The 23,066-nt window shown below is 38.8% G+C and overlaps 2 protein-coding genes across 3 annotated transcripts in view; one reads left to right on the forward strand and one right to left on the reverse strand.

The window, feature by feature from the left end:
• Nucleotides 1-2,167: 2,167 nt before the first annotated feature.
• mrpl55 (mitochondrial ribosomal protein L55) lies at nt 2,168-5,159 on the reverse strand. Its single transcript, XM_067598082.1, has 3 exons — nt 4,216-5,159; nt 3,671-3,884; nt 2,168-2,898 (listed from the first exon to the last, which is right to left on the reverse strand). Exons 1-3 carry the CDS (start codon nt 4,257-4,259, stop codon nt 2,749-2,751), a joined length of 408 nt encoding a protein of 135 aa, XP_067454183.1. The 5' UTR covers nt 4,260-5,159; the 3' UTR covers nt 2,168-2,748.
• ctns (cystinosin, lysosomal cystine transporter) overlaps nt 4,397-23,066 on the forward strand; it is a 32,201-nt gene continuing 13,531 nt past the window's right edge. The window contains exons 1-4 of one of the 2 annotated variants that reach the window (XM_067598079.1): nt 4,397-4,486; nt 18,028-18,130; nt 18,511-18,589; nt 22,785-22,875. In XM_067598079.1, coding sequence (XP_067454180.1) covers nt 18,055-18,130; nt 18,511-18,589; nt 22,785-22,875 — 246 coding nt within the window. In that variant the 5' untranslated portion in view covers nt 4,397-4,486; nt 18,028-18,054. Of the gene's footprint in view, nt 4,487-7,480; nt 7,782-18,027; nt 18,131-18,510; nt 18,590-22,784; nt 22,876-23,066 lie in introns of those variants that run through there. The other variant, XM_067598080.1, reaches the window with a different exon arrangement.

Genomic DNA, 23,066 nt, shown 5'->3' on the forward strand with positions numbered 1-23,066 from the left:
GGGAAGCTGGTGGGCAGGTGTGTTTGATTTGGGTCATTTAGCATGCTCCAGGGGTGGTTAATTCAATCAGGTATATGCACCCATTGCTATGCCGAGGTATACATACAAAAACTTTAACGATAACACATAATACCCTTAATTAAGTTTACTGCATTGTTGCACTGGGCCCATTGCATGTCCTGATGCTCCATGAGTGACTCCACCGCATCCTTTGCAGCTCTGCAATATAGGCTATTGCACAGCATCTGTGAAATTTACATTGAAGTATTCTGTTACTTTTGATTTTCTAATAAACATTACATATCATTACCATTTCACTACTATACCTTAAATTTTTTTGCACTATTACTGGTTTATTTGCTGTTGGTCCACTGGTTTTCAACACAGGACAACATCTAGGTTAGGCTACCTATGAAAGAGGAGTGTCAGATTATTGATAGTGCAACGTTAATAAGCTATTAATGGATTTTGCCTGCTCAATTATTATGATTCTTTGTTCCTTGTCTTACTTCGGTTTTAATCATTTTATCATTATCATTTAATCATTCTGTCACTTCTGGAACTACAGTTCACATAATGCTTTGGGGACGTTAACAGGAAGTACAGCGTTGAGATCATGGGTGTATAAAGAGAACTTTTATCCGCTAATTTACAGCATGGATGTATTATAAGAGCTGTATACCGGACTAAACATGGCACCCATTCAGTCCTACAGGAATTGCTCGCCTGGTGCATACGCCAAAAAAAGTTTCTAGCTTCCAGGTTTGCTTCCGCGTTGTGCGGCCCACTGAATGTGGGCAGTAGTGTTTACCCGGCTGGCCCCGCCCCCGAGCTCCCGCTCGGCCCATAGACCTTACATTGTGATGAGGTCACGGGTTTTTAAATCGCTTTTCTCGGCTTGAGGAAAGTTTTACAAATATAAAACCTCCATGAATCAAAAGTTCTCAATAGAAAGAATGGAAGTCAGAATTGACTGATTTTAATCTCAGAATTCTGACCTCCGTCGGAATTCCTAGTTTACTTTAGAGTCAGAATTCTGGCTACACACTACACCGGCATAAATATCCAACAATGCAATGCAGTAGTGAGGATGACAACAATAACATTACAGACAATGGCGGACAGTGACCGATGCAGCTCTAGCGTAACATCAATAATGCTTCAATTCAAGTAAGATTTCACTTTGCCAGGCGTAATATATTTTTTAACTTAGTTCAGACTTTATGGTTACAGTGATAGTTACAGATCATTGTGTCCGAAAAGATACATACTACTGTTTATTCACACAAAAGTATGCTGAACAATAGTACACATATTGAGTATGTAGTGCATAGTAGGCTATGGATGCAGCGTCTGAATTTAATCTCAGAATTCTGACAGTAAACTCCGAATTCTGGCTTTGGTGAATTCTAAATTCTGGTCAGTGTGATTCACGTGATTTTGTAATTACAGGGTTTGGCCACCATGTCAAATTTGCTTCAAAGCCCCGGTGCTCTTCATGGATGTATTATCGTCTGTGTTCAGATTTCTCTGAGTTATGACTCAAACGATGAGTAGCCTACGAGTTTTTACGCAAATCGTGGCTCACGTCTCACTCCTATCAAAAGGTGAAGGGCATCTCATATATATTGTATGACTCAAACTTTTGTTTTAAGATAACATGCATACATACAATTGTGTTTATATATGCATCTTCTCTGATAATTTGATGTTGATGTTATTTTCATAGTACCACTCCAGTAATGAATTAAATTAGGTTTTTTTGTCCTCACTTGTATCTTGTTATACAACTCACTAATGCCATGTCATCACAGCTTATTTATGTGTGTTCACAACCCAAAGGATGACCATTAGTGGTTGAAATGTTGTCATGTCCATGTAGAATCATAAGAACTGGGAACAAGGTTGCAGAGTGTGAGTACTTTTCATTCTTTTTTATTAAATGACTGACCATAATATTTCCAAGGAGACTGTCTAATGCCACATTAACTTATTTTGCTTCCTTCAGTCAACAAGTTCTCCTAACTCCTAATTACATACATTTAAAAAGAATACATTTTCACTGGTTCTGATTGATTACACATATTCCTGTTGCTGGGCATTTATGTATGTAATTGAGCACTGTATGTTCTAAACTGTACTATATGTACATAAATGATTCCAAATCCAGCAATGCACAGAGAGTCTTTATTAATTCAGTCTGTTAAGTCAATGCTCTTAGGAGGAGTTAATCAAAAAGCTTATTTTTGAGTGGAGAGTTTATTTATCATGTCATCCAAGAGTAGAGATGAAAAGCTCCTGCTTGCTGCAGCAAGTGCAGTATATTGCCTCTGTCTTCTTTGATGGTTCGTCACCCAGGGCATATATGCAGCCTTACAAGAACATCGACAATTTTCAACATCAGAATTTGTATAGCATCCAACAGCAAGTTTGTCTTTTATGAAAAGTCACCACAAATACACAGCTTTAAAACAATTAACTAAATACTGTTACAGTTTCCAACTTTATTGTTATTTAAGTCTCTGGAGAAGTAACCCCAAAGTATAAGTAAAACACAGAGCAGAGTTCCCCCTGCTATGTGTGGTATTCAGTCAGACATCCTGCCATTAAAAATAACATTAGTCTGGGTTTCAGTGTCCCACAATTTGATCTTTTGGAAGAATATCTTTCTTGGCATGCAAACAATCCAGTAAGACACACTGTATGCATATGGACAAATGGAAGCTACAAATAAAACATATAAAGAAGTTATTTCTTCTTCCAGAAGTGGCTGTACTTGTCAGCTTTGAAGTCGCCTTCATAGTGAACTGCTGTCTGTTTTGTTGTCTTCTTCACTTCTCTCTTTTTCTGTCGCGCTCGACGATCCTCTTCAGACAGAGTAGACAGATCGACTGGCATCTTTGAAAACACATGAATAAATGCCAATAAATACATTCATGAACTCATCTGCTATAGGATCAGTACACCTTTTTATCTTAAGCAAGGCGGTTAGTTTTCAGTATTAACAGGATTGGGTTAGGGTTATGACAGAACAGGTGTTGCAAAATGTTTTAAATGAAAAGATTTAAATAAATATAATGAATATATCAGTTAAATCATTATGAGAATACTACTCAACCAGTGAAATCAGCTGTATGATGATTTTGATGGTGCTTTGTCAAGTCAGAGAAAATAACCCTGATAATGTCCTTTCATCAGGGTTATCTCAGCTTTGGATTGGAGACAGAACTCAACGCATACAAGGGACTAAAACTCAGGATGTCACAGCCTCTGCTGCTTCAATTTTTACCAGTTTTTTACTTTTTTCTCTGCAAGTCCCCAAATCTATGGAAATGCAATGCTTAAATCACGTGAGTCCCCCAGTAAAGTGTTTCTTAACATTGTGAGACTCATTTACTGCACTTGCTAAAATGAAAAACTCTTATGGCAAGATACAGCTGGTCCAGATCAAGTTTTAAACACATTTTCCTTTAAATAATACTGCAAATGCAATTGGTCAGTCATGTTATCATGAGCAAGAAGAACGGACAAAACTATGAAAATACAGCCAATGTTTAAAATTGAATTTACTTTTAACTCGGAATTTTTATTTTATTTTTTCACAAATAAGTGGCAATTAGAAAGCACTGAATAGAAACAGAGCAGAGAGTGAAGGAGGTAGTGTGCTAACCATAAGGATACGTCGGGGTTCTTTGTATCTGATGCTGACTGTGGATCCATCAGGCCGGACCAGCATCACAGGGTACAGTCTCTCATATCTCTGTCGGCCACAGCGGACCACTGACGTCCTGTTGGAGTTCAGTTGAGGAGTTTGTGTGTGGAGAAGGGAAGCCTGACTGAGCACTGACAAGTAACCTGTCCGGGTGAACACAGAGCAAACACATCTGCCCGTACACACACACACGCCCACCATTTCCACACAAACAAAATATACAGTAAATGTCAGATATGTACCACATCAAAAACGACCTTAAGTGATACTTAAGGCGAAGTCTGTTTCTATCATGCAAGTAACGTTATAGAGTAAATGCTGTCATGTAGCAAGTTAACTAATGTGTGCCATTTCACGTTAAGCAATTCAGTATCAGACTGACAGTTTGATGTGACCCCTTCTCTCCATTAATTTATAGAATGTTTGACAGCAAACTAACATGATCCCTACTTTTGGAATCTGTATTTCGCATGCATTTTCAAACCTTACTCTGTGAGTCTTACCGCGATAACAAACGATGTGGAACACGAAGCTTCATTAAAGACATGTTCGCGATTAGTACAACTGTAAACCAAAGCGTGTATCTAAGTCATCCAACAACGGCCGAGTGGACACGAATCCGCATGCCCTGACAGGAAGCACTTCACTAGAAGGTCAAATACTGGAGTCCGCCGAATTAATGTCCTACTGGAACAAAGTAAAGCACAGAATCGTTCCGGCCAATTTCGATTAGTCTTGTGACCTGCGAATAAGGAAACGCTCGAAACAGCTGCGGTGAGTTGAATAATTTTTACTGGTTCAGGTAAAGCAAATTCACGCTTTCATGAAGCTCGTTTAGTATACTAAAATGCTGTAATAGGTGTCTGTAGAATGAACGCATTCTCCGAGACCAAATGGATGAGCAAAGCAATGATCTGCTGTGGTTATAGTGCAAGTTTTGTGGTCAAACACTTAGTTGTTCTTTCATACTGACAAAATATTTGGCCCTAACGTGAAATTGAGTTTGCTTTTTGGAGCTGTGATAACGATAGATCACCTTTCGAAATGAACAGTAGAAAGCCTTCGATTCTTACATTGTTTACTTAGCTTTGCCTTTGTTTATACTTCTGTAATCACTTCAAATTAGCCTGTCACTATAAAATTATTTAGCCTGAGCCATGAACGAATATTTTAATACTACTAATGTTACTACTTCTAATCTTTTACCTCCTTATATAGCCTAGGCCTACAGCCTTTTCTCGGACTGGATATAGATGTGCGCGAAGAGTGAAAATGGTGGGACTGAAAGCATTCAGACGTAAAATCTACTTTTCCCATATACATACGGCACATCGAAGCCAAGTAAAGATGGAATAAAATTAAAGAGCTGACAAACTAAAACCGCAAATTAGAAGAGTAACACTGAAATCGAAAAGTGGCTGATGGTAGGCCACTCCTTCTCCAGTGGCATAGGCCGTGGCATAAGCCGTTTCCTAAGCCGTTTCCTATGCCGTTGCCGATTCCTATGCTGTAGCTATCGGATCTAGTAACGGCTGGCTCAAATAGTGGCAGCTAGCAGTGGTACTTCCGGTGGCAGCTGCAACTGACTTTCCACGACAAGTTAGTGGCCATCACCAGAAAGAACTGTACAAACAAATTATGTCATTATTAACTCTCAAATTATCTGTTATAATTGATGATCTATGAATATTGTATCTTCCTAAATTACATCATTTGTGTTAGGATTTTAATTCATGTTCATTGGTCCCTGCCTTGCTGCTTCAGACTGCTGCTGTCTCTGAAATCACTCTTATTCACTCAGTCATGCCTCCCTATATAACAGACTCTAAATGGAATTTTTGAGGGCACTATATAGCCTAGTGGATATATTTACACACTCAGTATTCAGACACTGAAATACAATGGCGGAGGGTATATGTAACATAGTGCACTATATAGTAAATTGGGCGTGATTTCGGACACATCAAAGTGTATTGAAGCTGTTCTGGCAGCATGTGGTGGCGCAACACCTTACTAAGACACTTTAGGTTGGCTTTTCCTTTAATTTGTCCCCTGTCCGTATGTACAGCATGTTTGTTTGTGGCATAAATTTAACATTAGTCAACAATTAGGTATTTATTTATCAACATTGTAGCACTTGTATTGTAACATGTAACATGGATCAAACATGAAAAGTGTCTCTAGTCTCTAGAATATCAGAAAATAATTTTGGAGGTAAATTGAGCCATTGACTCAACTTGCCCCAACATCACTGGCACATTTTACCCCACAACCTCCATTTTGACAGAACTGTTTCACACAGTGGCTCAGATCCACAATTAGTTTTTGACCTTGTTTTGTAGCTTACACTGACTTAAATTAACATGTAACAATGTCCAAAACTTATCTTTTTAAATTAAGATACAAGACTGATAACTTTAGTAACATGATGAATTCACTTGGCATGACAAAAATCTTTTTTAAGATGGATTGAGTAATGTGAACTATTCTTTCTTAATTTGTGGTCACATGATTACTTTTGCTTATGGTTACTTAGATAAAGGGGGTGGCTCATTTTACCCACTGGCTCTATTTACCCCATTCTCCCCTACTATTATAACTACTTAGTAATAAAAAAAAAGAATCCTAGCAAAAATTTGTAAAACATTAATTTAGAATTTCATTTATTAAACAACAAAACCTTTCAAATCATGGGTTTAGATTTACCAATTCTAAGTGTGCACATAATCACACAGTTGTATTTGTTGTTGCCAAGCCTATAGTTTCAGGTCTGAAAAGTGAAGCCAATGCGGAAGTGCCTTAAAATGGCATTCTCCCTAATGGCCTGCAGGGGTGACTCCACTGGCTCCAAAAAAAGAAGTCCATTTGTATAGAAGTCAGAGAAAATGGCCCTAGTTCTCACTTGATTTATTACCTCAGTAAACACTTTCCTAATGTGTTCATGGTCTCAATCACTAGTTTCAAGTCTTCTTCAATACAGTATAATGTTCATTTTGTAAATCATGGCCCCATTTAGACAATAAAGCAGGGTATGCTTTATTAGGGTGGGGCTACCTTATGATTGACAAGTTGCTACCACTGTAGTGTGTGAGGTGCTGCAGTTGGACCCTGGGGACCTCCTCCCTAGCTCCACGCTCTCATCCAAATATGGTCATGGTGTCTACATCCATTATTTTTATCATCTATGGTTGTTACAGCATGACATTTCATACAGTTCCTCTAATTTGAATTTGAATTTTTTTGGACTGCTTTGCTGTCTACTTTAAGGCTACAGGCCAATATTTAATTTGTAACTGTTATTCTAGTGCAGCTTGTATGCTTAAATAATGAAACGCACAGGTTTCTGTTTTTTAATCTTTACAAAGGTTTTTAAATAAAGGAATGGGATTCTGGTTTATGGATTACATGACTTTGAAACATCTTTCCGAGAGGATTGCAATTTATGAGAGCGGCAGGAGTCATCTGGACAATGATGTGAAATTGGGCTTACTTGTAAAGGTAAAAGTAGCTTCCCAAATTGACAGTGCAAACAGGCGCTCAATTGAGCAGCATAACAAACAGGTGGAGGAAAACAGGGACGAGCTCAGTCAGATCATCACATGTGTTAAACTGTGTGGAAAATGTGAAACAGCACTGGGAATATTCAGATGTGTTTTCGAGACCATGTGTGCATGCAACACAGTCATCTCTGGTGGAACAGAGGTTTTCACAGTGACCACCTGATCACTGCAAAGGTGGTTAACAGCTCGCTCTCTGACATCCATCCATGAGTACAACTTAGAGGAGGCTTTTGCTGAGACCATCACTCTGCTGAAAATGATCATAACAACTCCTATTAACAACTCCTATGATGACATCTGAGTCAGAGAGGAACTTTTCCAACTTGAAGAGGATAAAAACTTTCACTTACAATACCATGGGACAGCTGCAACTCAACTTATTGGCCATGCTGTCCATCAAAAGCCAGCAAATTCAGCAGCTACACGACTTCATCCCCTAAGTCATCAGGAAGAAGCCCATAGGAAGAGTCACTATGCCGCCTTTCTTTTCAAGTGAGCCATCAGCTTTGGTGAGTGAAAGCATATTTTATCATCCTACCTTTGTGGTGTGGATTGCTGGATTGATTGATATAGATGGTAACCAGTGTCAGTGTGTCCATGCTTATCTATTAAGGTTGCTGTCACAAGGTTGTCTCTCTCTCTCTCTCTGTCTCTCTCTGTCTCTCTCTGTCTCTCTCTCTCTCTCTCTCTCTCTCTCTCTCTCTCTCTCTCTCATTATAATATTATAAACAATAATATTAAATACAAAATAATAAAAGGTATTTTTACAGATGTAATCACACAGAAACATTTACTACAGAGCTTAATTCTCTCAGATTATGACAAGACTTAATATATTTTGCAGCTTTTACTGCACATTGACTTTTCTCCCCACATAGATAGGACAGTTTCTGAAGATCAGGGAGGTGGATAAATTCAGGATGTTTATGATTTATTTTTTCAAAGAAAACTTCTCTCAAATCTTTATATTTGTCACAGTATAATAGGAAGTGAGATTCTGTCTCAACTTCTCCTTTATGACAAAGTGAACACAGCCTGGCCTCCCTGAGGAGCCTGTTCTGCCTGTGACGGCCTGTTTCTATGGCCAGGCTGTGTCCACACAGTCTGTACATTGTCACCGTTTTTCTCAGTTTTCTATCAGTCACGGTGGTCAGGCACTCAGCCACCGTGTACTCTATTTAGGGCCAAATACAATTCTAATTTACTTTGTAATTTTGTGGTTTCGTTCCAATATTTGATATAATTTTCTTTTTGTTTTGAGATGATTTGGTTGGGCCAGATTGTTTTTGGTGTGTGTGGGCAGAGCTTCAGCAGCAGCCGGCAGAGGAGACTGTGATATTTGTTCAACTCATGGCACAGAAGGGCTTTGTACTGGTAGGACTGGGGGTCGCTAGATTGGAAGTGTTTATAAAATTTGATGGCTCGCTTCTGAATTTTAATTGTTAAAGGATATTGACCAAGTTCTGCCCTGCATGCATTATTGGCTGTGTGTCTGTGGATTCTCAGTATGTTTTTGCACAGTTCTGCATGTAGGACTTCTAACGGGTGTTTTTCCCATTTTGGGAGGTCTTGGCTGGTAAGTGGACCCCACACTTCACTACCATATAACATTATTGGGTCTATTACTGAATTATGAATTTTGGAAGGTCAATTGGTATTTTTCTTTTGATGGTGTAGAAAGCCCTTCTTGCCTTCTCCTTCAGCTCATTCACAGCCAGGCCAAAATGTCCAGTGGAACTGATATTCAGGCCTAGATATGTATAATGTTTTGTATGCTCAATTTCTATATTTCCTAATGTGAATTTATTTTTCTGGGAGTTGGATCTTTTTTGGAAAGTCAATATTTTGGTCCTGTTCATATTTACAGTTAGAGCCCATGTCTGACTGAATGTATCCAGTCAGACATGGACGTCCAGGCTCTGCTGTAAGCCTCTCTGGAGGGAGACAGGAGAACTAGGTCATCAGCAAACATCAGACATTTGACCTCTGTGTCCTGCAGAGTCACACCAGGAACTGTGGATGTTTGCAGTTGTTCTGCAAATATGTTTATATATATGTTAAAGAGGGTTGGGCTCAAACTGCAGCCCTGTTTCACCCTACGGTACTGTTTGAAGTAACTGCTTCTTTTGTTTCCAATTTTAATTGCACATCTATTATTCAAATACATTGATTTAATTAGATCATAGGTTTTACCGCCTATGCCACTCTCTAATAATCCATAAAAGAGCCCTTCATGCCAAATACAATCAAAGGCCTTTTTGAAATCTACAAAACATGAATAAATTTTATTTTTATTTTGGTGCACATATGTGTTAATGAGAGTGGTGAGGGTGAAGATATGGTCAGATGTGCGATGGTTAGGCATGAATCCAATCTGACTTTTATGCAGGACATTGTGCTCATTGAGGAACTCAACCATACGGGAGTTGATGATGCTGCAGAGCAGCTTGCCCATACAGCTGCTGACACATATCCCTCCGTAATTTTGAGGGTCAAATCTGTCTCCACTTTTAAATATATGTGTAATTATACCATTATTCCAACTCTCAGGAAAATATCCCACATTCAGCATTAAGTTGAATAATTTTAGAATAGCCAATTGGAATTTTTCTGTGCTGTATTTCAGCATTTCGTTTAGTATCCCATCAGGCCCACATGCTTTTTTGTTTTTGAGGGTCTTCAATTTTGTTTTCAGATGGTTGATTGTAACGGGGAAATCTAGGGGGTTCTGGTGGTCTTTGAATATCAATTCCATATTTAGTAGTTTTTCCAGTATTTGTTTGGTTTGTAAGTCAGTTCCTGGTGGTTTTGGCCCAAATAAGGTGTGAAAATATCGAGTCCATATGTGTCCGTCTTGTATGGCCAGCTCCTCAGGCTCAGACTGACAGACAGAGTTCCACTGGTCCCAGAAGGAGTTAGACTCTATACTCCCTTCAAGTGGGCACAGCTGTTTCACAGTATGCTTTATCTTTTTGCTTCTGATTGTATTTTTATATGTCGTAAGTGCTTCACAGTACTGAAGACGTATATGATTATTTGTAGGAGCTCTGTGTTTCTGGTTAGATAATTTTCATTCTTTGTCAAACCAATGGTTCTTTTTTGTTGTTTTTCTTTCATTTGTATGTAGTTTCAATTTAGCTTTATTTGCTGTTGTATTGAAGATGTAATTTATATTGCGGACAGCCTCACATACACCTTCAGTAGTGGGAGGGTAGGGGTATTCTATAAAGTCTTGTAGTAATAATTGAATCTCCTCACTATTGCTAGCCTCTTAGTATTGCTCAGTGCTGTCTGGGACTCATCTTTATGTCCTGGGTATGGTGTACAGCTTGCTGGGTTTTGTGTGTGTGATATTGTTGTGTTTGAGGAAGAGGGTGATTTGGTCTCTCTCTCTCTCTGAAATGAAATAAGAGAAAAGGAAGTATCTTACAAAGTCTTAAAAGTATCTATAAAAGTATCTTCTATCTTGAAATATGTCTTCTTCTTTGTGACATGCGGGAACATATTCTCCTGTCAGTTCTACTGAAGTGATGTCTTCTCCCAGAAGTCTGTCCTTTGGGAGGGTAAGAAAGTCTGGAATTTTCTGGTTGAATTCGAGGAAGAAATCTTCTCTAATTTCTTTGTATTTTGGACAACTTGTGTGTTCTTTCTAGCCATTCTCTCTTATGGTGACAAGTTTCAATAGTGAGTTCATGGTCACTTAGTCTATATCTAGTTAGAGTTTGTCTTTTTATAGGATGTTTTCTTTGAGTTAAACATTGGGCTAATTTAAATTATCTGTCCAGTGAATTATAGCATTCTAGTCTATATAGGGCCCGAGTACAAAAGTGTCAGGGGTCCAACGGTCCGTGGCACTAAAAGTGCCAGGAACCTGTTGTTTTTGAGTGGATTATTATTATTATTAGGGCCCGAGCATGAAGTGCTATTTTGATATAAATTTTAGAAATAGTTTTTTTGAGACATTGCCATTCTTTATTGCAATGCTATCTTTATATTTGGTTGAATTCATTTTTTTCCACAGGTTCCAAAAAGAGTTTTGGTCTATTGCCTTTTCAATTTTGAGTAATTCATCATCTGTGTATTTAGCCTTTTTTTTGTCTCTTCATTTTTGACTCTAGCCAATTTCATAAATATGTGATCCAAATCTTTTGTGGCCAGATTTTTGCTATCTTTACTAGGTATTGTTTACATAGAAAGTTATCTAGCATGTTTTGGATGTTAGTGTTGTTAAATTGGTGGAATTGGTGAGGCTTTTCTCTGTCCATTTCTAGTGTTTTGGGAGGAGTAATAGGTTGTCATTAGGGGTAGGTGTCTGGGTGTGGGTCTTCATTTTTTTCCAAGTACAGTGTTATCTGATTGTGGTCTGATATGGGACGCTGTCATAACACTGTGAATGCATTTATGTTTTCTGGACTGTGATTGCAAAATCAATGACACTATTTCCCAACACAGACCAGTAGGTAAACCTTCCCAAGGTATCTCCTCAGGTCCTACCTTTAACGATGTATAATCTCAGGGATTTACACATTTGCAAAAATTTCTTTTCCACTCTTATTCACTATTAGCAATGCCTTTGCTTTGTAACAGGGGGTTGGTATAGAGGAGATACATCTAAATGATTACTGCCATCTTTATCAATAACGTAATTCTCCTTGCCAGTTCTGGCATTAAAATCCCCACATAACAATACAAAGCCAAGTGACTGGAAGTGAAGTATTTCTTTCTGGAGTTCATGAAGATATTCCTCTGAATAATATGGGGAGCCTGAAGGTGGTAAATAGATTGCACCCAAATAAATATCTTTAGTGTTTTCAAGAAGTACCCTGCTGATTTTTAGTCAAATATGAGTTTTCCCTTTTTTGACTAGTGATATATAATTATGATGATCCCATTTATACCAAATAATTATTTCCCCAGATTGTCTTGTCTTCCATTTTTTTTATGTAGGAATATTTTAAGGAGGTTAAACTCAGTTCAATGTAGTTACTTGGGCAGTTTAGGGGGTGTTATTGTGTCTCCATGTTTCATGTAAGATAATTAAATTGATGTTGTTCATACGGTCTATTAATTCAGGGCTTGTAGTCTTCAATCCAAAAGTTGAAGAGTTCAATCCCTGAATATTCCAACTACTAACTGAAAAGGATGCTATTCTCTCATTTAAATAAGTAGTGTTTCACAATAAAGCATTAAAGATACAACCAAACACATTTGAATGAAAAATCTATACTGTACTAAACTAAATTGTACCAGATGGCCAGTTTAACTTATTAACTTTGTGACAAATTAATAATGTCTTTTAACTGGTTTTGCTCTAGAGGAACCTTTGTTGTGGAAGCAACTGCAGTGTAGGTATCTCTCTGTGTGGGGAGTTCTTTTTGGGAGGGTATATGACTGTAGTACTGATTGTTTATGAGGATGATCTTCTTGTTCGTAATACTGTTGCTGTTTCTGCCACTGGTTATGAGACAGCTGTGATTGAAGGAGCTGCTGCTAGTGGGTAGCCCAGTGTCGCTGCTGCTAGTGAGTAGCCCAGTGTCACTGTGGGTGGTGGTGAGGGTATAGACACTGATAGTAGGGATGCTACTGCTTCTGCTGGAGGTCTCTCTGGTGCTGCTGGGGAGGACTGGGATTTCGCTGGTGCTCCTGGAGAGGTTGGTGGTCTCCCTGGTACTTCTGAAGAGGCTGGTGGTCTCTGTTTAGCTCCTGGAGAGGCTGGTGGTCTCTGTGGTGCGCCTGGGGAGTGGGGTCTGTCTGGTGCTCCAGGGGACAGTGGGGTCTCTCTGGTGCTCCTGGAGGGACTGTTGTGATAGGCCATGCCCAATTGCACCAATCAATATGGCGCTTCAGATTTTAGTGAATACTCACCCCCAGAGCATGCACTCCAATTTTGGTGAAATTCTGTCCACAGAGTTTTAGATACACTGTAACTGTCCTCCTCACGTGTTTGTTGAGTAGTGGAAGGTAGACTGACAGCCAGCCAACCTCCATTCATTAACGAGTCAGGAAGTTAGCGTCTTAGCTCTTGACTGTAATGACTTTCACAGTGCCATCACATTCTTCTCATGTATAAAGCAAGGAATCTGTCTGTCTGTCGGTATCATGGATGTATTATAAGAGCTGGATACCGGACTAAAAATGGCGCCCATTCAGTCCTATAGCAATTGCTTGCCTGGTGCGGGTTTGCTTCTGTGTTGTGCGGCCCTCTGAATGTGCACAGTAATGTTTCCCCCGCTGGCCCCGCCCGCAAGTTCCCGCTCGGCCCATAGACTTTACATCGTGATGATGTCACAGATTTTTAAATTGTTTTTCTCGGCTCAAGGAAAGTTTTACAAATATAAAACCTCCATGGATCAAAAGCTCATTATAGAAAGAGTCATAATTGACATTGTTTGCAGTTCGAAGCGTCCTGTCAACAGTTTCACGGACTCTTTTATAATGGTAGTCTATGTGCAAAATGCTTTTTGGGCCGCAGGGGGATTTTTCGCTCCAATACCGCAATTGGCGACTGGGAAAAACCAACCCAACTGCTGCAAGGCTGAGCAGCGGCGCCCTATCCAGCTCTTGTAATACATCCGTGGTCAGTATGCATGTATGTAAGTTTGTCCTTAGCGCATCTCGAGAACCGTTCATCAGATCTACTTCATACCTGGCTTAAGGATTGAATGTCGATGTGTGAAATTGTTTGGGTGAGTGGTTCTCAAGAAATATATAAAAATACCTCATAAATTACATTGACAATGTTGATTTGCTTCTTCTTCTGCCCGTGGAGTCAATGAGCAGAAATGTGTACAGCGCCACTCTGTCATTGCAACCCGCATAGTGTTAATGACTTGAAAACATTTAAGAGACTTAAGTGCCATTATTGAACTGTGTAACGTTACTGTGAATAAAACTCTGCATGTACGTGCAAGACTTAGTTCTCAGGCACGTTCAGAAATATATAAAAATACCTCATAAACAATGTTTGCTTCTACAACATTGATTTGCTTCTTCCTCTGCCTGGGAAGTTAATGAGTGGAAATACGGAACAGCGCCAGTCTGCCATTGCAATTCCATTGATGTGAAAGGTGGGATTACACCTGTAGTGATGAACTACCATAGAGAATGAATTGAAAAGGTTTAGAGAGCTAAACTCTATTCCCGTTCCTCACATACGGGAACTTTGTATGTATGTTCAAGACATAGTGCAGGATGTCTTAGGCACATTTTGAACAGCCACTACAGTTCATCCAATCAACTTCAGCTCAACTCAAAATTGTAGTCTCCAAATATTCTGCATGTGAGGCATTTATGGAGTATCAGTAAATTGTAGCATCTACTGATAGCCTGCATGTGGGTGTTTATGGAACATGGGTAAATTATAGCGTCTAATGATAGCCTGTGTGTGAGGCATCTAGGGAACAACGGTAAATTGTAATGTCTGCCGATAGTCTGCGTGAGAGGTGTTTAGGGCATGGGCACAACTATCATAAATCGGCCCATCCCGAACAGGCACATTTTGAATGGGCACTGCAGTAGTTGTAAAAAAAAAAGTGAAACTATGAAGAAAAGGAAAATGCACAAATCTTTTACAGAATCACCATGCACAGAGCTAACCTACTAGCCTTACAATAGGTGCTAAAAACAAATAAATGTAGATAAGGATAAACTAATCTTGATACAGTGAAACATATAGGGTAAAACATATAAACAATATATTTGGGCTCAGCTAATGTTACTACAGATCATATATACTGTATGTTATCTATGCTGCAACATAGTGACATGCTGGCAAACTGAATGTTCACAATTGCTACGGTGTCAATCAACCATCAGGAATACTCTTCAATATAGGATTCTATACATAAAGTAAAGAAAGTAAACTTTTAAAAGCCATTGCTTTCTTCAGCAGAACAAGCCAGGATTGAAAACGATTGCTTCTGGCGTTGGTGCATGGTTGGCAAACAAAGGAACGAAAGGATGGGAGACTACTACCTATTTCCTGTTTCCTGTTTCCTGTGTGCAACAGGACATAGAGAAGAGAAGTCCAACAGATGGCATCATTGCACATGAATCAAAGCAGAGAACAGAATATGCGCGTTTGCGGCATTTGTGGCACCCCCTATAGGTTGGCCTCAAAATGCTGTGGTAGACCTATTCTCAATTATGGACTGAACATATGCACCAAAATTTATGATGATTGGACAAACACTTAGTGAGTTATAGCAAATAATTTCTAAACCCCACCCTTTGCGAAGATATTTTGGTTGATGGCGGCCATGTTTTTCAACCAGACTTGCTCATTTATCATAGAAATTTGTATCTCAGTCCTGCAAGGCTGTATACCAAATTTGGTGTTGATAGAGTCAAAATTCAAAAAGCTCTCTTCATTTTACGGTTTATGCAAATGAGCAAAAAATCCACCATGGCAGACTTTTATGGTCCTAGAGGCTTTTTTGTAGAGCACATTAAACTGGACTTGTTTGTCAAATTTCAAGTAAATTGGACTTATGGTGTGAGGGGCGTGGCCTTTCAAAAATGGAATTAATTACAGCACTACCATCTGGCCAATTGGGCTTATATTTCTTGAGAAGCACATGCGCATCATTTTCAGTTATTGTGCCAAGTTTCATGGTTTTAGCTCATTCCAGCTTAGGGCAATTTGAGCCACAGCTGAAGACAAAGAATAATAAACAAGCACAATCTTAAGGCCTTCACATACCGGGGAATTTTTTTGTGAAATTAATTCACACATCAGTTTGTTTTTGTCATGAGTACTTTCACACAGAATGCGTATATTACGCAGTGAAAAAGCAATGTCTGTATGTGTTTTGAACCTATTTACGGTATTTACATTGATTGATCAAAGCTTCCAGTCTGTCTGTGAGCTCGCCTGCAGGCAGACAGGTAGGCTGACTTGCTACAGTGGGCAGGGAAATAATTGTAATATATTGATTCATGTATGCATTCATGTACCATTAATGCATGTTTCTAACTTGATTTCTTCCCTGTGCTCTCTCGTCTCACAGGATGACAGCGTGGTCCAGCCTTGACACCTTCTGCGGCTGTTATTATTACTAGTCATCTCTATCATTATTATTGTTGTTATTGTTAGTGTTGTTGTTATTATGCTTCCCTGCCCCCCCCCCCAACCCAACTGGTCAAGGCAGATGGCCACCCACCTAGAGCCCGATTCTGCTCAAGGTTTCTCCCATTAAAGGGGAATTTTTCCTTACGGATGTCACCAAGTGCTTGCTCATGGAGGAATTGTTGGGTCTCTGTAAATTAAAGAGCATGGTCTAGACCTGCTCTATATGAAAAGTGCCCTGAGATAACTTTTGTTACGATTTGACGCTATATAAATAAAGTTGAAAAAATTGAATTGAATCATGTATCATCATATGCATCATCATCATCATGTATTTATAATTACAAACACTGTCCACTGTTGCAAATTCTTTCTCAAATTTGTGTTTCTGTGTTTTTGTCGCAAATTTGTATCGCTGCCAGTGTTCATAGTTTTAATGCGAACTAGTCGTAGGCGAGTATTTCGCATTTTCGTGTCATTTATTCATCATTCCCCTGGTATGTAAAGGCCTTTGTAAGAGTTCTACCCCTTCAGGGTTTGAACACTAATAAACCAGCACAATCTTAAAAGGGTTCTACCCCTTCAGGGTTTGAACCCTAATAAGGCTAGCCCCCTCCAAGTTATTTTTAAAGTTGAGCTGAAGAAGTATTTTGATTCAGTTAAGTCTTCCAAAAAAGTTAAAGCTTTGGAAACTGCTCTAATTAACAATTCTTCTGAAAGATTTGAATTAACTTATATTTATTTAAAATATATTCTTTACTATATACATATGCTGCTTCTTTTTTTTTTCTTTTTTTAATGTATTTCACTATTCTGTTATTCATTTCGTGTCTGTGTCCCTTGGTTATAAGTTGTACATTATTCTGGATAATGCACATAATTCAACAAAGCATATCATATAAAAAACAAACAAACAAACAAAACCTTGTCCTAGTGACAGTCCTAGCCCAACCTCCTGCTTTGTCTCAACCCTGCCCTCTTTGACTACTACAGGCCGCCTAACAGAACCAGTCTCCACCCACCCAGTCCTGTGGTATTACAGTTATCAATAACATAAATGTATTACTTAAATGTTAAGTGAATTATAATGAGGCCTCTGTGGCTCAGTAGGTAGAGTAGGGTCGTCCATTAATCAGGCTTGGTGGTTTGATCACAGGCTCCTCCTGTTCTTGTTTTATTCTCTCTTTTTATCTCTTTTTATAATTAAAAAGGGATGCTGTTTGTCTGGAGTGAGTGCAAGGACAGTGACGATGACAGTAAAATGTTTGATACTTACTTACTGACTCAAACTCTGCATAATTTACAACTTTGTGCACTGTTTTTGTTAGAGCGTTTACCATGCAAAACAGGCTCAACTTTTCATCAACCTCATCTTGATAAACCATTTAAATTCCTGAATCTGTTACTCAAACTGGACTTCTGGATGGTATTTAATTTCTCCTTGGCATAGTTTCTTTAGGTGTCTGGACTTGTGATTGAGCGAATGGATGATACACGGAATGTACACTACATTTGTTCTAAGTGTGAAAATTTCTTTAGAATTACAGCCCAGCTCATGTGTTTACTCCGGTACTTTCATGTGCACTACATTTCACCAGAGGCTGCTGTCATCAAATGATTTCACATTTTTATATGAATGATTGCTCTGGCTAATTGCCAAGATGCTTTGTGTTCCTTGTGTCCTTCAGGTTGGTAGTATCCATCATTAGGCAGAGATGGCGGATCTGGGCTTGACAAAAACATGGCTACCTGCTCATCTGCTACTGCTGTGGATGCTGATCAACTTATCTGGTGACTGACTGACTCTTATGGCCATTAAATCCAATATCTCTGTAAAAATGAATTTCATTAAGGCCACTGCATTGACACCGTAGGGGTGCTAACACCAGTTATCCATCAAATCGAACCAGGCTGTTTTAGGAATTAATCTGTTGTTGTTTCATGCAGTAAATGGAAAAAAAACATGATCAAGATGTACAGATTTTGAAAATGTTTAAACATGTTAAGTCACCATTGAAGCATGTAGTCACTTAATGATGATTACAATGGTAAAATTGTCAATAAATATGCTATATGATGATGCCACTCCATACTACCTAATGATGCCAACCTCTGTACTGTTTGTGCTGTGAATTGTCCTATTTCTTTATTTTTATATCTCTGTCCCACAGAGTCCAGAGTGTATTTGTTTGCTCCTGATGCTGTCATGCTTGAGGAATACTCTAAAGCCAACATTACCATCACTTCCAGGTAACTACAGAAACACAGTCTGCACAAGAGTTTCAGAAAAGTCTCATTCTAATTATAGCCAATGTAGGATAAAAATAAAACTTTTTGTCCAGGTCTTAATTGAATGTGATGTTAATTGAATTGTCTTAATTGAATGTACTTTATTCTGGATCTGGGAAGTGTACACACAGAATGCAGTATATGGAATACTTAAAGCTCTACACCACCAACACTCATCATATACCACAGCTAAGAGAACAACAAGATCATATACAGACACATACGGCTCCCCTAGTTATCTCTGACTGGAGCCAGTTTTCCAATACACACTCTCAAGAGATGAGCCACGGCAAGGCCACTTCAGAACATTAGGAGGATTCTCACTAAGAGGTGAAGATCTCTTGATGGAGGTCATAGATGATAGGTCATAGGTACACATCATTACAAACATCCCACTCCTGTAATGGCCAGGAATGGGTAAAAGACCTACATCATTAGAAACATGAGAGTTCTGAGCACTTCTTTTATCACTGCCACATAGTTAGCACACATTTTCAGTTGATGTTGAGATGTGGTTCTGAAAAGTATAAAATAATAATCTAACCTGGTGTCCATGGTATATGGTGCATATATAACAAGCACCAATATAACAATAAACCTGTAAGTCAATGTAATATAATATTAATTAAAGCTGCAAGCAGGAATGAATGGGCCCTCGCACTTCACGTGTGTCAGAGGGAGCAGCAGCTGTGGTATCACTACTGTAAATCTATTTACACGGCCCTTAATTTTCAGGATTATCGGAAACTCTTTGAATGGTAAATTATTATTTCTGGTGTCCAGTACATGGTGCTGGATGTGACTTATCAGAAAATGTGCATATATTTGATAAACTATGTGTCATTTAGGCCTCAGTTCCTGTTGCAAGTAGGCAATACTACATAAGGGAAATATTAATGCAGCAATACATTTACCAGAGGACAACTGACATGGATATACATTTTCATGAATATTGGACATTACATGTAGGAGATAACTATTACTTCCTGTGTCCACTCTGTGGCGCTAGAGAACACACACCCATTATACATCATGTTGCTGTATATCATATAGAACACACCATGTAAATTTCATGTAAATCGGATGATGTTCGTCATGTAAGACTGATTTCCTGTTGTCTTTAGATGGTGCTATGACTATGAGTCAATATTGACATGTAGATCTGTTCAGGGCTGGACTCTTATCAAACATGAGAAATTTGGGGCAGATTGGACAATCTAAAGTGGAGTTACAACAACTTCCTGTTTAATGCCCCAGACATCATTTGGGCAAAATTATCCGGCACACCATGCCAATTGCTTTCCACGAAAACTAAAAAGCTTTGCAATTTAGCATCACAAAGGTCTTTAGATGTAACCTACCAAATTTGAAGTCACTCGGGTTGAATCTCTAGGAGGAGTTTGTTAAAATACAACACCTGTCAATGCCTTCACCATTATGATTCAAAAAATCATAATGGCTGACTTCCTGTTCGATTCCTGTTCGTGTAGGCTTTTTTTAAGTCCGGCGATGGTACATCTGCCTACCAAAGGCGGGGGCTTTGACTTTGGAAATTTCTAGCGGGCGCCCTTGAGCCATTTTGCCACACCAATGCCCAAGACCAGATCCGATATCAAGTTACGCCCTTTTGATGCATGTGCAAAGTTTCATGAGTTTTTGAGCATCCCTAGCACCTCAAAAATGCTAAAAGTAATTAGGGGGCACTATAAAACTGACGTGCGATGCCCAAGCCCAATTTTGATACTAATCACAATACTAACTAATTCGAACATAGGTACATGAGTTTTCACTAATCCTAAAGGCCTCAGACTTGTGTGTAAAATGAAAATTGATGCACAAAATCCAAAATGGTTGACTTCCTGTTGGGTGAAAATTTTTGAAAAAATATGTTTTATATCGAGAATGATGAGAGCAATGAACCCACTGTATTTCATGCACATCAAAAAAAACTTTGTTCCAAAATGGCCTTGCATTTGGGGAGCTATGGAGCTTGCTGGCCATGCCTGAGCCCAATCACTACAGAGCTTTGCAATTTTCACCAGTTCTGACGTGTGTGCCAATATTCATGGGTTTTCGAGCATCCTATGCCCCTCAAAAATGCAGTGGTGTGGGGGAATAGTAATAATAATAATAATAATAATAATAATAATAATAATAATAATAACAATAATGATTATAAATAATCTTTACAAAAACAAGAGGTTAATCGCACTTTCAGTGCCAGAGACCGCCCCTGCCATTTTTGCTCTTGGGCCCTAATAATAATAATAATAATAATAATAATAATAATAATAATAATAATAATAATAATAATAATAATAATGATAATCCCTTCAAAAACAAAAGGTTCCTCGCACATTCAGTGCCAGGGACTGTTGGGTCCCTGCCACTTTCGCGCTCAGGCCCTAATAATCCCTTCAAAAACAATAGGTTCCTCACACTTTCGTGCCCCCACCCTAATAAACATGGCGCATCTACTTCCACACTGTATTATAACATGAACTCTTAACCATCGAAGTAACAGCATTTCTGGCACCTCTTGACCTACTTCTGCAGTTACTGTCATCCAGAAGTCTAAAATGACACTGCACATGTGTGACTACACATTGGCTAAATGACTTAACATTTCTGCTACATAATGCACTTTACACCCAGACCTGCTTACACCTAGACTTGCCTTCTAATGAATGAGTATGATGGCAAGAAATCACACCAATAAACACATTCTACATGAACAATATGGTTTGTAATGTCTTGGCAATACAGAAACACTGCAGCATAGTGCAATGTTAAGCTAGTCGACAATTGGCTCAGTCAAGTAATAGCATGCAGAATTAACTATTACAGAAATATAGCAAATATCAACACTCATAAACATACAGCATAGACAACTTTCAAGAAAGTTCAACAGGGGAATTTTTAGGCTCAATAATCCCTTTTGGTGCAATCTGAGTGGATTAGATGGAAAGACAGTTACCAGATGTGATGACCTTTTTAACATTTCCGGTGCACACTCTGAAGAGATGAGCCATTGCAAAGCCACTTATCTTTACAACAGGCTCATCAGGCCCCTCTAACAGGGACACAAGCTGCAAAACCTCTTGACCTTAAAATGATTCAGCATTTAAATACATTTTCATTAAATTTCCACCACAGCAAAAAACAAGGATCTTGCACTGCGTGTTCTGCTTTGCCTCCTGGTCAGGATTCTTTTGGGGAGTGGAGGAGTCTGTGGGAGCTAAGTGGCAGATGGCAGTTTGCAAATATGTAGTGTTTGCTTCTATTTATTCGCATAACCTGTCATGGTGTCTTCTGATTAGCAGGTGTCAGTGTCAGCGGTATCAGTGTCAATATGCTGTGGTGGAAATCTGAAAATAAAAAGCTGACAAAGACCAAGTTGTCTTTTTGTCTTTTAATGAAAAACCTTGCAAAGGATCAGCATACAGTCACAACAGAGTGTAATTGCAGACTGATGGTGGTTACAAAGTGTACATACTTTTTATAGACAAGGAGTGTGGGAAACGGTATCAGGATGTGTGTGGGGTCCAGTGACAGATCTCATCAAAGCTGTCAGACTGTTTTGAAAATAACTGTAGCATGTCCGAGATGAAACTATTCCCTATTTGGATCCAGACAAAAATGATAACATGTTCAAGGTTATACAATGTGAGTTTTTCCAAAGTGCAAAATCTAAAGTGGTGTGGAGAATACAAAGTGTGTTTTTTTCCATCACAATGTTCAATAATACAAATGTGATGCAATAAACTGAACATGAACAGAGGAGTTCATGCAGTCATGGTGTCCTTTTTCCTTTTTTTATCAAAAATGTATCAATTTTACCAATTTGTGGTCTTTTAGTGAAATGAGTGGCACATTGTTGTACTGTGGCAACTTAAACAGAAAAATATGTCACACTAGGTTTGTTTCAGCTGTGTTTTTCAGTTCTCAGTCTGACAGATAAGATTGCTTATACTTCACCCAATACACTATACACTACACTATAAAACTATACACTAGTCTGCGCTGGTCAAGTAACAGCTTATGCAACACTCAAACTTTATACAGCATTACAATGCTGACCGCATAGTGCTACTGTAACTCCTGCTGCTGTCAGGATCAGTGTTGTTCTGACTGGATTTTTTTTGTCTTTCTCTAGCTCCCCTGTCAACCAGTCAACTGTGATTCAGTTAAATGTAACCTACAGCTCCAAGTGGAACTACTCATCTGTCATCACAGTGCCAGAGCAGGTAACACATGAAACCATGCTGCATGTGCATTAAACGGAAACATACTTTTTCAAAATGTATCTTCTTCTGAGTCTGGATGTAAGTCTATGTTTATGCATCACTGAACTTTGTGCCAACTAAAATGATTACAACATAAGAGTTAGCACCCCTGCACCCATTCTAATAATCTGTTTTGCCTGACAACTAGTGGT

Source organism: Thunnus thynnus, chromosome 8 (assembly GCF_963924715.1).
Source record: "Thunnus thynnus chromosome 8, fThuThy2.1, whole genome shotgun sequence".
NCBI lineage: Eukaryota > Metazoa > Chordata > Actinopteri > Scombriformes > Scombridae > Thunnus > Thunnus thynnus.

What these genes read in the sequence shown, in the direction of transcription:
- mrpl55 (XM_067598082.1), bottom strand. Translation starts at nt 4,259, where the DNA reads ATGTCTTTAATGAAGCTTCGTGTTCCACATCGTTTGTTATCGCG. An exon ending in CCACATCGTTTGTTATCGCG is followed by an intron (nt 3,885 to 4,215) that starts GTAAGACTCACA and finishes GTGTACGGGCAG; the next exon opens with ATGTGTTTGCTCTGTGTTCA. An exon ending in AACCCCGACGTATCCTTATG is followed by an intron (nt 2,899 to 3,670) that starts GTTAGCACACTA and finishes GTGTTTTCAAAG; the next exon opens with ATGCCAGTCGATCTGTCTAC.